Source organism: Ananas comosus, linkage group 22 (assembly GCF_001540865.1).
Source record: "Ananas comosus cultivar F153 linkage group 22, ASM154086v1, whole genome shotgun sequence".
NCBI lineage: Eukaryota > Viridiplantae > Streptophyta > Magnoliopsida > Poales > Bromeliaceae > Ananas > Ananas comosus.
This window is the reverse complement of record NC_033642.1, coordinates 9,004,025-9,019,132: the sequence shown is the minus strand read 5'-3', so window position 1 is coordinate 9,019,132 and position 15,108 is coordinate 9,004,025. Positions and strand designations below refer to the sequence as shown.

General features: G+C 34.6%; 2 protein-coding genes across 2 annotated transcripts; one reads left to right on the top strand and one right to left on the bottom strand.

The window, feature by feature from the left end:
• LOC109727209 (thioredoxin-like) lies at nucleotides 167-2,053 on the top strand. Its single transcript, XM_020257211.1, has 2 exons — nucleotides 167-527; nucleotides 1,548-2,053. Exons 1-2 carry the CDS (start codon nucleotides 260-262, stop codon nucleotides 1,859-1,861), a joined length of 582 nt encoding a protein of 193 aa, XP_020112800.1. The 5' UTR covers nucleotides 167-259; the 3' UTR covers nucleotides 1,862-2,053.
• LOC109727007 (MLO-like protein 14) lies at nucleotides 2,846-8,637 on the bottom strand. Its single transcript, XM_020256858.1, has 15 exons — nucleotides 7,841-8,637; nucleotides 7,456-7,513; nucleotides 7,129-7,370; nucleotides 6,858-6,974; nucleotides 6,391-6,451; nucleotides 6,120-6,214; nucleotides 5,916-5,990; nucleotides 5,573-5,658; nucleotides 5,283-5,332; nucleotides 5,044-5,084; nucleotides 4,790-4,954; nucleotides 4,644-4,679; nucleotides 4,468-4,535; nucleotides 4,263-4,323; nucleotides 2,846-4,107 (listed from the first exon to the last, which is right to left on the bottom strand). The coding sequence occupies exons 1-15, from the start codon at nucleotides 7,964-7,966 to the stop codon at nucleotides 3,700-3,702; spliced, it is 1,689 nt and encodes a 562-aa protein (XP_020112447.1). The 5' UTR covers nucleotides 7,967-8,637; the 3' UTR covers nucleotides 2,846-3,699.

Below are 15,108 nucleotides of genomic sequence, written 5' to 3'. Positions count from 1 at the left end.
GGGCCATATCAGGCTCAATGCCGCAGACTTTGTTCACCACGTCATCAATGCACCGGAATCCTTGAAGTAACCGAGTATGTGGTTCATGCTGACGTGGTGAACACGGTCACGAATCATGCGTCCAAATACTATGCGGGCGAACGAAAGCCAAGTAGCCACATTTATAGACACACTCTCTCTCTCTCCCTCTCTCTCTCGCCGTGGAGAATTGAGATCAACCATTCTAGGGTTTCGTCGCCTAGAGCTCTCAAGGACATCAATGGCCACCGCAGCCGCCTCCGTTCCCGAAACCCTAGCCATCGCCCGCCCCCGCCCCCGCTCCGGCCTTGGCATTACCTCTTTGAGCATATCGTCCATGGCGCCCGTTTCCTCTCTGCCCCGCCGCAGGGGAGTGGCTCTCGTCCCCGAATTCATGGGCCTGAGGATCTCTCGCCGCCCATCTAGGGTTTCATCCGCGTCCGTTAGGGCAACGGCCAAAGTCGCTCGCCCTGGAGTGGTGTGTGAGGCTCAAGAGACCGCTATAGATAGTAAGAGGATTTCTCTTTTGATATGTAGTGAAAAGAATATCTTTTTCTGATTATTTTTATGATTCCATGTACGTGGGAAAAAAATAAAAATACTAATTTGACTTTTAATACGATTATGTGATTTATAGTTATGTTATGACATATTAGTAGGATTGTGAACTGCATTTAACGTGGATTTAATATCATAAGAAGCTTCGTTGCAATTTTTTATAATAATGTAAACTAGCTTTGTATCTACCAACATGCTCATAGTTGTGAATCATGAGATTGGCGACCAAATTTCTCAGTGTTTATTAACAATTATGTCGCGAAGATACATAATCTTTTAACGTCATGAACATTGTCCAAAATTATGGAACACCGGTACATTCACTGTGTAAGCTCATTGATATATTAGCTTATTTTAGATTGCACGACGAATTTATTTGTGCATGTGTTGTAATTTTGGGGGTCAATGCTTTTATCATATACTTGTATTTGGTATAAGACATACATGGTTCCTTTGTAAATGCGTCCTTGCTAACTTGTGTTAATTCTTGTTTTGATATTACTATCTTCTGACCTAATGTGCCGGAGTACTTTTAATGGGTCGTTCATTCATAGATTGCTTCTCAAGTTTCATTTTGTAGGAACTATGATATTCCACTCAAAAGATTCCAAAAACTTGTCGATGTCTGGTATATAGTTGAAGTATTACTAGTTGATGTTGTACATAACTTGTTACTTAAAAAGATTTGGAGTTTATTGTGCATTGAATTTGAGGGGGAAAAATATTAGGCAGTGTTTTGGAAAAGGAAACCGAGGCAAAATAGCTGGGCGGCGTGTGGCCTCCTGCATTGTATTAGAACCAAATTTTTTTACTTTGCTAAGTATTAGAACGGAGATGAACCAAGCCCAATTTGTATTTAGTAAAGTTAGGTGATACGAAATCTTAGCGCATAGCCTTCTAATCGTTAAGAGATTACATACCAAACTCTAATTTAGTGTAATGAGCAACAATTTTTACACTCTTATTTACAGTTCCGGATGTGACAAAATCAACGTGGCAATCACTTGTGTTGGAGTCCGAAACTGCAGTGCTCGTCGAGTTCTGGGCCCCATGGTGCGGCCCCTGCCGCCTAATGCACCCCGTCATTGGGAAATTGTCGAAGGCGTATGAAGGAAAACTCAAGTGCTTTAAGCTCAACACCGACGAGAACCAAGATGTCGCGACGAACTACGGAATTCGAAGCATCCCGACAATGATAATATTCAAGAACGGGGAGAGGAAAGACACGATTATTGGGGCTGTTCCGGATGGCACCCTGGTGACAAGTATCGAGAAGTTCTTGTAGATCAAATTTGGAGAATTCTCCCGGTTTGTAGTTCTGTATATTTATATGTACAATTTGACGCTCATGTTGATGTTGTTGTTTGCAGTTTCTGAGTTGTCTTGGAGAATAATATGATCTGAGTGGGTCTTTTCTGATTATGGTCTAATTAAACTCATTACAATTTTACACATAATAAATGCCATGATTCAAGCACTTTTTCTGTTGACCTGTGAATGTGATGTTTCCGAAGAGCATTGCTTGTTATTTGTTGAGGTTTGGTCTTGCATTTTTCACTGTTTCTTTCTCCATAACAATATCAAACACTACCATAATGAACGAATAGTTTCAAATATTTTCATTTTGTTATCATTATAGCCTTTGTATGGGTTGGTGATGTCACGAGCTTTGGTACAATTGGCGCTCGCAAATTCGTCTATTTTTCACTTTAGCATAAACAAATAACAAAATTTTTCACTAACATTGAAACCTGAGTTCATCTTTTCTCATACCAAACCAAAAGTGCATGTGTTATTGATAGAACATATGCATTAAATCCTATCTAATCTGCTATTCAATTGTTGACAAGATTCAGTGAGCTACTGTTTTAAGAGTGCTGAAAATTGCTATGGTTTTAGGAAGTTTATCTTTGAGAGTTGCATAATTTGCAGAGTACAATTTCTACTATTTACAGCATCATACTAGAATAAATTCCAACCTAAACAAATGCCAACTAATTTATTATCTGTAATTCACAAAATATGATCAGTATAACAAGAGCTAATAATGTCCTTTTCTTCTCTATTTGCTTGAGCTTTTGACCAAACAAAAATTTTATTAGAGACTTTCCATACAATTATTTTAACCCTACACATGATGGACGATGAATGTAACAATCTCAACAATCTCTCACCGCAGAGGTTACCATAAAACTTTACCCACTTAATCGACATAGTGCCGTGAGCAAATTTTATACAAGCCCTAAAAATCCATTATTCACAAGCACTATATATGTAATTTCTCTAATCAGCAACAATATTACAAGATCATACATAAAACCATTAAGAATAAAATGCTTGTATCAAATAGAAACTCCAGATTTCTAAGATATATTTGATGCATTTATATTATACAGTGTATATAAGTAAATCAATAACATCACAAGCGGTAACGGGTAAAGGTTTGCTCCATGAAAATTCCCTCACCCATCATTTGCTCTAGTAGTTCTTAAGCATCACTAATGCATATGATCTAACTAGGAGTTGAGCTAGAATATATTTAGAAGTAAAAGGAACTTTAATTTCACTACTAAGTTGTCCAAATCGATGATCGACACTAGTAAACATGATCTAGAATATTTAAACTTTGTAGGAAGTAGGAACCAAATTCCATGGTCTTTAAAAGTCACTTTCTTTCTATCCAACATCTTTCTAAATGGAAAGGGTAGGATTCATAAATTCGCTGTCGGGGTTGTTCGATCTTCATCTAGAGATTTGAAACAATTTTCTATTAAAAACTCAACTAATTTGGATTGCCGTTTACCGTCAAACGAGAAAAGCATTCTATTGACCTATAAAATGGTCAATTTTGAGACCACGTGATTATTGGTTAAATGATATCAAATAGTTACAAACTCGATTCCTACAAAGTTCAATAATCCTAGATCATACTTAAACAGTGTCGACCATCAATTTGGGTGCCTTGTTATCGAAAATAAAGTGCAAGTACTAAGATCTTTTTTTAGTTCTCGAGGCCCAACTCTTCTAACTCGTATCCATTTACCTTGTAAGTATAACATGTGATCTAACTAGTCTCAAATATCTTTAGTCACCAAACATTTACATCCTTTTCATATACTCCACTCATACTCGCCATGCGGGCATGGAAACTGATCTCGAGATCCCATTTCTTCTATTACTCGAAAGAGATGGAGAGGAAGGCACCGATATCGAGCAATGACTAAGGAGAGGAGCATTTGAACTGCTGTAATTGGAGTAACCATTACCAACATTAGGATGATCACCATCAGGATCATCAGTACAAGTGGAAGGTGGCTGTAGCTCAATTTGTATGTATGAGTTGTCCGAGGGGTCGCCGAATAGCTCCTGCTCGTTTTCTTCAAGAGAACACACTGTACTAGTCTCAGTGTGTATTGTTGACTCATCGATGCCGCGCCTGTGTTTTCTCCGCTTCCTCGCTGCTTTTCCCCATCCATGAATTGTTTCTCTAATACTTTGTGGGATTAGAGCAGCTTTGTAATTCGTACCCATCTGGTTTTATGAGCAAATTATTCTAAATTATATCTTTGATTGATCAGCAAAATATTTGAGGAATTGAGACAGTATGTTAAGATATTTCTATTTTGATAGCAAGTTAAATAGCTAAAGAAAACAAAATTGCCATGACAAAAACCAAAATATGATACCTGCGTCACCAGAGCATAGAGTGGTAATGTACTGTAACTGCATAGAAATTGCCCCGCAAACCTAAAGGATATAGTAGGATTTAGAACTAGAACTATTGAGATTTGATTAATCATTTAAAAGTATTCAAACTAGTCCTAGTTACAAAAACTTCTCAATTGTTATGCAAATTATTATTAGTAGCTTATAGCCTCATCAATTGCTTACCCCAGTATAAGGCGGCAATATACGAGTAAATGATTCCTGATATAGCACGAATCATACCCAAATTGCCACTGCAGGGAAAATAATAAAGAGTTTCGATCAGATTCTTAATGAGGATTTACCATGTAATAAATTGGATATACTCAAAAATTAGTAGAAGGAAAGGTGGAGAGGAGTACCCAGAACCAGAAAAAGGAAGCCAACTCAAAAGCATTCTGCAGAAACAAAAATCATTATTACTAAGTTAAAATTCTCCAGAAACATATAAAGAAAAGCAATGAAAATAGTGTGCGAGGATGGTTTTCAAACTCCTCGAAACACTTACCTGGAAAAGTATGAAATGGATTAGAGATAGTAAGAGTTCGGGCTTCTTAAACCAGAAAAGATCATCTCGAGGCTTCAATCTGGCGCCGTACCCACTTATTCCAGCGCTTTCTATTGCAAGGGTTGCGATTACATGCTGCAGCTTCGCACCCACCATAAGAACAAGCTGCATGGAGAAAAAGCTGAAATTCATAACCATGAATGTGTAATGATTTTTTTTCCTCCTGTAAATTGGTCGTAATTTGAAGTACTTACAGAAACAGGAATGATGGCTATCCAAAAGTAGAGATTAGATCCTGCAACAAACGTAGGTTTTAGCTTCATAGCTGATTTACAGCTTGAGCGAATATGACAACAACAATGAAATTGGGACAACTAGAAAACTCTCATTTTTTCCGTAGTTGAAAGTAAAAGAAAATATCTTGCAGTAGGACAACAGATAACTAATGAAAGGTCGGTGTGTAAAAGAAGGATTAAAGATGGCCACTACTCACCATTTATATTAAACAACATGAAAGCAACAACAAATCCCCACAATGGTGCACTGCATGAGTTAAAAAGAAGAATGGAATGTTAGATGCTTGTTCTTGCCGCAAAATGAAGTAAATAGAGACATAAGAAAACCAAAACTACTTCTAGTAGACATTTTACAAGAGTACAACTTCTAGTTGATTATTTTTTGTTGCCGCCGCATTAGTATGTTATAAGAAAAGTAAAGCCTAACGTCAAAACCTAAAAATAAAAAAATAAATAAAAAAGCGAAGGAACAAATGCATAAACTCACCTAACCCCAACAATCTTTTTAAATTCTTCTTCCATTGAACGGATCATGTAGCTGTGGAAATCATATCTTGATGTAAGATTGTGGTTCTGCCATAATGGACAAAGCAAAAGAAATGATCAAATAGCATAATAAGGATATACTTTCACTATGGTAGGAAGTGAGTCTCGTCGACCAAGATCTATGAAAGAATACAAGTGAAATTAAAACAGGATTCAGAAAATCTTAACTTCGTGTTAAAAGTAGCGAAAAGAGAGATAGAGGCTAAGGTACAACTGCTATCTGAATTATAAAAATTACAAAAGAAAAATCCCCAAGGAATTTCATCCCATAGTATATAAATTACCTGAATAAAACCCCTACGGAGGGTAAGATAGTCTGCTCGAACAACAGATCGCCCAAACTGACGGAAAAAACAAGTCTGTGCAATCGGAGGAGGAATAAGAGAAAGAGTACAGAAACACGAAAATAAGAAAGTTTTCTCATGCCTTCTCTAGAAATTTGAAATGAAATTCTATCTAGATTTTAAGTTGGCAAACGTCTCACGCACCACCCAAACAACAAAGTTATTCTTGCTCCAAGAATCTGATGAATAAATCTTGACAAATGTTGACTGCCTTCTCATCGTCAGTGCTCGAGTAATATCTACGGCAACGTAGACTACAATCAGATGATCATTGGAAAGAGGGAAAGAACTTAAAAAAAATGTTTGGCTATGTTTTTCCTTTTTTTTGATTCCGTTGTCATATTACAAGCTATGTCAGTAGGCCTTTCCTTTAAATCTTTCTTCACCAAATAATTCAAACAGAAAAGTATCTTACCAGAATATACATCATGCTGATCCGTCCGAGCTTCATCCTCCCATTTTCTCCAGGTATGTATCTGAAATTGCACCGACATATAATTTTCAAAATACTATCACCTGAAGGGAAAATATATATTCAGTCCAAAGTTGCTAATTTTCTACATGCCAAACTACTTACCAAAGAGAAACCATAGTTCTAGCCTAAGTCACAAGCTTAATGAAGTAAAGTAACTCCTATTAACTAATAAAGGACAGCTCTAGTTGAAATCAAACTAGGAGTTGTCAAGAAGACCCAACAATGAAGAAGCTGTAACGAGGCCAAAGAGACACTTAACAGATGTTGCGACAAAATAGGCATGCTCATAGTGTAACATATTCATGTGTAGAAAGATAAAACTACAATTAGCAAAAGCCATGTCGGGAAAGGAAAGCAATATGTCGAAAACATTGATCATAAATACTAAAGAGATACTAGATAACGACCTTAACAATAGCCAACAACATTGTCAAGCAGCTATACGATACGTGAGTTATAGCCATGACGAATATAAATCGGTGGAGCTGCTCCAAACCCTCGTATGAAACAAATGGTTCGTGACCCTGCCATCAAATAAATCACATTATTATCATGTATAAGCAAGAGAGAGGAGATAACATTACCAACAAGCAAAAGGCACTATACAATTACAATATGATGCTTAAGTGGGAGAAGAACAAATCAAAAAACTTAATGAAGTTGACATTATGTACATGCCTCTGAACAGGTCTGCTTATTAAGCTGATTAAGCGTTCTTCTGAACGAGTGCCGAAGAACAAAGCCCATAAGCTGCTTACGGTCCTGAAGCGGGCGCTCCTCAGCGTTCGTCGTATCCTCAACCTCAGCTCTGGTGCATGGAGAGAAGTTACTGTTGTAGAACTTTGAATCGATGCAAATGCTTGAAATCGCTCTCGAAGTCGCGGTCAGGAGCAGCGATATAAGGCCTAGTAACATCAACTCTGCAGCGCACAGGACCAAAATGTTAGTCGAGCGAACGCCGAGTGTCATAATTCTATTATAAATCACTAATTGAGAGAGGGAGACCTTCTTTCATCTTCTCCAGTGCTTCAAATAGCGGATTCCTGTGTGTCTTCTTCAACCACTAGAATTAAAAGGAACAACACAATACTTATTATGCTTCTAAACACTACTTAAATAAAATGATACAATAAGGATGGCCTTTTTTGCTCTAAAGAGAGAAAAACCGAGAAACATAAATCGCAACTATTTGCACAGCTAGTTTAGAACCAATCTAGTTCCTGCTAAGGTAAATTTTGCAGCAAAGAGTAATGCTACAATAGTTTTCATATTTAGGCTCTTCGAATACTCCAAAGGAACTACTACTCCCAATCCAGCAACTTCACTGCAAACATAAGATTACTCTGTTTGTTGAGTACTAATAACCAATGCTTCAGCATTTTGCGCTTACCGAACTCAACCGATGGATCGATCGCTCGACGAGCAAAGAAACCGCGACGAAGATCGTCAGCACGGTGGCGACCGACCAAGTAGGGGTCAGTGCCAGAGACCGCAACTCGCTGCCGTGGATCGACATCTCCTGGGATTTTTCTTTTCCTTTTTCTTTTTTTTTCTTTTTTTAACTTATAAGAGCATTAAAAAGAACAAGATGAAGAACACAACAACACAACCAAAATGCCTTCTTCTTCTTCTTCTTCTTCTTCACTTGCTAATCTTCTTCTTTCCTTAGAAATGCCTCAAAGAACAAGATCATCTTAGTAAGACCATTACAAACAAAACCCAAATGCCCTTTTGTTGTTGTTGTTTTTTTTTTCTCCTGATCTTATGATTATTTCCTTAAGAAATGAAAATCACATTACTAGAACAGGAAGATCCCTCAGAATGCAATCCATTAGCAACCATGTTCAAATCTCCTGGGAAAATCACATGAGATGGTAAAACCCCAGAAACAATAATCTCAAATCTAATCTTATCCTTTCTCCTCAGTTTGATTCTAACAAACTCAACAAATCACATGGGGTTAAAATAAAAGCTCTCATTTGGTGGCCACATTGGCCCATCTGAATCCTCAAAAGGGGATCTCAAAGCTCAAAAGGGAGCTTCCAAACACAATATTCCCTGCTTCTCTCTCTCTCTCTCTCTCTCTCTCTACTAAGAAGCAGGAGATTCCAAGTTCCCACTCACACATACACAAGATATAGAGAGAGAGAGTGTGTTAGAGAGAGAGAGAGACTGAGAGAGAGTATTTGTTATAGAGAGAGAGAGAGAGAGAGAGAGAGAGAGGAAAAAGAGTGGCTTTACACTGTCCCGTATTTAAGTTGTTGGGGTCTTTAAATCGCTACTCCCCTAGTCAAAACCTTCCACCACACGTGTCACCATTTGATTGGTGTCCAGGAATTTGGTTTAATTGGACCGTCGCAGCCATTTTTCATCCTGGTCCGATTATTTTTTATTTTTGTAATTTGGTCCCTACATTTCTCCATTATCTTAATCACAGCCCTTCTGGTTTAAATGAATTACGACATTAACACTAAATTAAATTCAGCACATTACCACCAGATCTTGCCACACGGCAATTTCCATCAGAGTTTAAAGCATTGTTTTAAAAAAAAATAATTTAAATTTAAAATAACTGATATAGATTACAGATTTAACTATCAAAATTTAAAATTTTAGGACACGAATAAAAGAAGATAAAGATTAGAAGCAATGATGCAATTAACACGAGCAAGAGAAGCATCTAGAATTTTAGCGTATGTTGAAACTTTTGTTATTTATTTTTCTTTCCGCGCAATTATAGGGACATCATGTTATGAAAGCAATACAAGAAGTAAAAAAAAAAATTTATTTTTAAAATACTCATATTTAATAATGATAAATACGAGGAATAAGTTAATTACAGCATACATAATTCTTGGTAGAAGTAAACAAATTTTGATTTCCATTTATAATGGCATATTCAAAGATTTGTGATGTGTATTCACCCTGCATAAGATATAATATAAGGCATATTTCTAGACCTTGGTTGCTTCAATCAACAATAAAATCTTGTGCATAATTAAGTGAAGCAAGGACAATAGCCATTAATTAATGTAAGGGTGGATTTCACTTTTGGTCCTCAAACTATAAAACACGTTGAATTTAAATTTATTATAATTTTTAATTTAAAACTTTTAAATTATTATAAATAAATAATATCGTCCAATCAAATTGATTAAATAGTAATTTATCGTTGATGTGATATTGATATGACAGATTTGTATTTAAGATGTCAGTTACATTACAGCAACTCAATTGGAATAATCTAAAAGATTTAAATAAAAAATTATAAATTAAAATTTAAGGACCAAAATCTTATTTACTGCATAGTTTTAGAATCAAAAAAATATATATAATTTAGCGAAAATATAAATAGGGAGAATTGAAGTTCACAAGCACATACCTAGTGCCCCACCTTATAACTTGCTTAAAACAACGCATGTGCATTTGCCATTATTTATTTTAATAAACATGGCATGGTGCAAAACGGAGCCATCATCCGAAGAAGGGAAAGATATTGTATGTAGGTGTTCATATCTTTTGTTAATACTGGACTACTGGCCACACGTGCATTGCACAGGAATTTGGATCTATCATGTCGAGGAGAGAGCGTGAAATTTCAGGCAGATAATGAATTACCAAACCAGCTTAACTTAGATAGGATATTTCATAAGTAATAAATTTTAAATTTGATCCTCGAGGTGCAGAAATGTGTTATAGTTTTTTTTTTTTTTTAAGGCGTTTCTACGAGGTAGTGAGGCTCATAAGCAACTAAAAATAAAGAAAAAAAATAAAGGTTAGGAAAAGAAAATCATTTTTAAAAAAGCATAAGTTGATTGGAATGATCAAACAAATGGATAAAGGATCTGCTTAGTACTTAAGATTGAATTTGACAGATCTAAAAAGGTTTTAACAACTTGCAGAATGACCGACCGTCTCTAGAGCAAGTGACAAAGGGTTTGGTGGTTGATACCCGAGACCCAAGTTCGAATCCTAATTGATTTACATTTCTAGCTAAGTTTATGTCTAAATGAAATAAACGAAGCGGGTAGCGTGCTACCTTTCTCTCAAAAAAAAAAAAAAAAAAAAAAAAAACAACTTACATAATGCGATGGGTTAAGAGATAGGCCCTATAAGATACAATAAAACTTTTTAGAATTCATATCTCTCAAAGTCTCAATGGGATTATCAAATTTCAAGCAAGATTATTTAACTTAATCTGATTCTACTGACCTTGCCATTTCAATAAACTCTCCTTCTCCAACACTGCTCTCTAATTTTGAACTTTTCAAAATGGTGAAAAGCTTGAAGATTGGTATTTAAGAAATCAAGTTGCTTTATATTTGCAGCTAAGTTTAATTCAACAAAAATAAACAAAACAAATAACATGTTATTTTTCTCTCTCTTAAAAAATAAAAAGAAAAAACATCAGTCCTTCACAAGTGCTACACTATCCAACCCAGGATGCCAAACTGTTTCATACGGTATCATAAAATTAATTATAAAACGAGTACAAAAACAGATTAAAACACTGTTATGGCTATTAACTGCCACATCATTATAGCATTAAATAACAAAATGGAAGGGGAAGAGAGAGAGAGAGAGAGAGAGAGAAATAAATCGTATCTTAGCTCGTCCCATCTCCCGTTATATAATTATTATATAATTAGCAAAGTGTTTATAATCAAATGGGAGGATTAGCTGTAAACTACAAAGATTTGTGAGTTGTTAATTATTTGTTTTGGTGGTGCCAACTCACGGACGGACCCCGGTTTACGAACAATACTTCAATGGACCTGCTCTATAGACCGGACCACTGAATAAAAGGAAAATAATTTTATCACTATTTACAGACCATTTGATTAAATGTAATTATCAATGCAGCATAATTGAATATGCATGCAGTTGAAAATACAGTTATTATAACTACATGCAAACTGTTTTGTTGGATGTAGTAGAAAACGCTGCAACTATAAATGATTTTTTGGTTGCATGCAATTGAAAAATAATTTTTTAAATTTTATCATTTTATATATATGATGGTAAGATTACCTCCAATGTTAACATATATATATAGAGTGAGGCTACTATGCTATCGGAAGCACGGAGCCTTCCGTGCTTCTAGCTCGTTTTCGATGTTGCGACTTTCGAATCGTCGATCGGCTCCGTTAAACTTGATCTAGAGTATTTGAAGTACCNTAGCGTATGTTGAAACTTTTGTTATTTATTTTTCTTTCCGTGCAATTATAGGGACATCATGTTATGAAAGCAATACAAGAAGTAAAAAAAAAAATTTATTTTTAAAATACTCATATTTAATAATGATAAATACGAGGAATAAGTTAATTACAGCATACATAATTCTTGGTAGAAGTAAACAAATTTTGATTTCCATTTATAATGGCATATTCAAAGATTTGTGATGTGTATTCACCCTGCATAAGATATAATATAATGCATATTTCTAGATCTTGGTTGCTTCAATCAACAATAAAATCTTGTGCATAATTACGTGAAGCAAGGACAATAGCCATTAATTAATGTAAGGGTGAATTTCACTTTTGGTCCTCAAACTATAAAACACGAGATATTATGGTCCTTGAATTTAAATTTATTATAATTTTTAAATTATTATAAATAAATAATATCGTCCAATCAAATTGATTAAATAGTAATTTATCGTTGATGTGATATTGATATGACAGGCTTGTATTTAAAATATCAGTTATATCACAGCAACTAAATTGGAATACTCTAAAAAATTTAAGTAAAAAATTATAAATTAAAATTTAAGGACGAAAATCTTATTTACTGCATAGTTTTAGAATCAAAAAAATATAATTTAGCGAAAATATAAATAGGGAGAATTGAAGTTCACAAGCACATACCTAGTGCCCCACCTTATAACTTGCTTAAAACAACGCATGTGCATTTGCCATTATTTTATTTTAATAAACATGGCACGGTGCAAAAACGGAGCCATCATCCTAAGAAGGGAAAGATATTGTATGTAGGTGTTCATATCTTTTGTTAATACTGGACTACTGGCCACACGTGCATTGCACAGGAATTTGGATCTATCATGTCGAGGAGAGAGCGTGAAATTTCAGGCAGATAATGAATTACCAAACCAGCTTAACTTAGATAGGGTATTTCATAAGCAATAAATTTTGAATTTGATCCTCGAGGCGCAGAAATGTGATATATTTTTTTTTTTTTTTTTTAGGTGTTTCTACAAGGTAGTGAGGCTCATAAGCAACTAAAAATAAAGAAAAAAAATAAAGATTAGGAAAAGAAAATCATTTTTAAAAAAGCATAAGTTGATTGGAACGATCGAACAAATGGATAAAGGATCTGCTTAGTACTTAAGATTGAATTTGACAGATCTAAAGAGGTTTTAACAACTTGCAGAATGACCGACTGTCCCTAGAGCAAGTGGCAAAGGATTTAGTGGTTGATATCCGAGACCCAAGTTCGAATCCTAATTTATTCACATTTCTAACTAAGTTTATTTCTAAAAAAAAAAAACAACTTACATAATGTGATGGGTTAAGAGATAGGCCCTATAAGATACAATAAAACTTTTTAGAATCTATATCTCTCAAAGTCTCAATGGGATTATCAAATTTCAAGCAAGATTATTTAACTTAATCTGATTCTACTGACCTTGCCATTTCAATAAACTCTCCTTCTCCAACATTGCTCTCTAATTTTGAACTTTTCAAAATGGTGAAAAGCTTGAAGATTGGTATTTAAGAAATCAAGTTGCTTTATATTTGTAGCTAAGTTTAATTCAACAAAAATAAACAAAACAAATAACATATTATTTTTCTCTCTCTTAAAAAATAAAAAGAAAAAACATCAGTTATTTAAAGCAGCCCAGGATGCCAAACTGTTTCATACGGTATCATAAAATTAATTATAAAACGAGTACAAAAACAGATTAAAACACTGTTATGGCTATTAACTGCCACATCATTATAGCATTAAATAACAAAATAGAAGGGGAAGAGAGAGAGAGAGAGAGAGAGAGAGAGAGAGAGAGAGAGAGAAATAAATCGTATCTTCGCTCGTCCCATCTCCCGTTATATAATTAGCAAAGTGTTTATAATCAAATGGGGGGATTAGCTGTAAACTACAGAGATTTGTGAGTTGTTAATTATTTGTTTTGGTGGTGCCAACTCACGGATGGACCCCGGTTTACGAACAATACTTCAATGGACCTGGTCTATAAACCGGACCACTGAATAAAAGGAAAATAATTTTATCACTATTTACAGACCATTTGGTTAAATGTAATTATCAATGCAGCATAATTGAATATGCATGCAGTTGAAAATATAGTAATTATAACTACATGCAAACTGCTTGGTTGGATGTAGTAGAAAACGCTGCAACTATAAATGATTTTTTGGTTGCATGCAATTGAAAAATAATTTTTTAAATTTTATCATTTTATATATATGATGGTAAGATTACCTCCAATGTTAATATATATATATATATATATATATGAGCAGGGCTACTGTGCTCTCAGGAGCACGAAGGCCTTCGTACTCTTGAGCCGTTTTCGATAATGAAATTTTCGAATCGACGATCGGCTCCATTAGACTTGATCTAGCGTATTCGAAGTTTCTAGAAAATAATTTTTGCGATTTTTCGATATCATTTACCTAGCAATCGAAATGATTCAAAATTAATAATTTTTAATGGTTGATATCTGTCGTTTTCAAGTTTAACGATATAAAAGTATTCAAATCAGATGAAATTTTGATACAAAATTCTTTATACTATTTACAGCAAGATCAATATTTTTGATCGAAAATTTTAGTGCTATATCACCACTTTTTATAGGATTTTTATTTTCAACCGTTAAAAATTATTGATTTTGAATCTTTCGATTGTTAGGTAAATGATATCAAAAAATCACAAAAATTATTTTCTAGAAACTTCAAATACGCTAGATCAAGTCTAACGGAGCCNTAGAAAATAAATTTTATTATTTTTCGATATCATTTGCCTAGTGATCGAATGGGCTCAAAATCAACAAATTTCGATGGCCGTAGTGAGCCGTTTGCAAGTTTAACGGTGTAGAAATATCCAAATCACGTGAAATTTTGATGGAAAATTCTTTATACTATATAAAACAAGATCAATATCTTTGATTTAAAATTTTAATGTCATATTATTATATTTTGTAAGATTTTTATTTTCAGCCGTTGATTTTGAGCTCCTTCGTTCACTAGGCAAATGATATCGTAAAATCATAAAATTTATTTTCTAGGTACTTCAAATACTCTAGATCAAGTTTAACGGAGCCGATCGAAGATTCGAAAGTCACAACATTGAAAACGAGGTGGAAGCACGGAAGGCTCCGTGCTTTCGATAGCATAGTAGCCTCACTCTATATATATGTTTTGTTTAAAAGTTAATTAGGAAGGCAAGCTTACCTTTTACTTAAAGTTACTCTCTCTAGCTTTTGTAGTTGAAACTACGGATAATTTGAGCGTAGTTCAAATTGCTGTGGTTGGACCTCCTCCTGCAGTTAGTAGTTATTACTGCAGCAGTTGGAGTTAAATATAACAAACAAACATCAAATTTATATTTGTATGCAATTAGAATTACGGTGTAATTACAACTATATACAACTAAACTGCTCCTTAGTAGGGTTGATTAGTA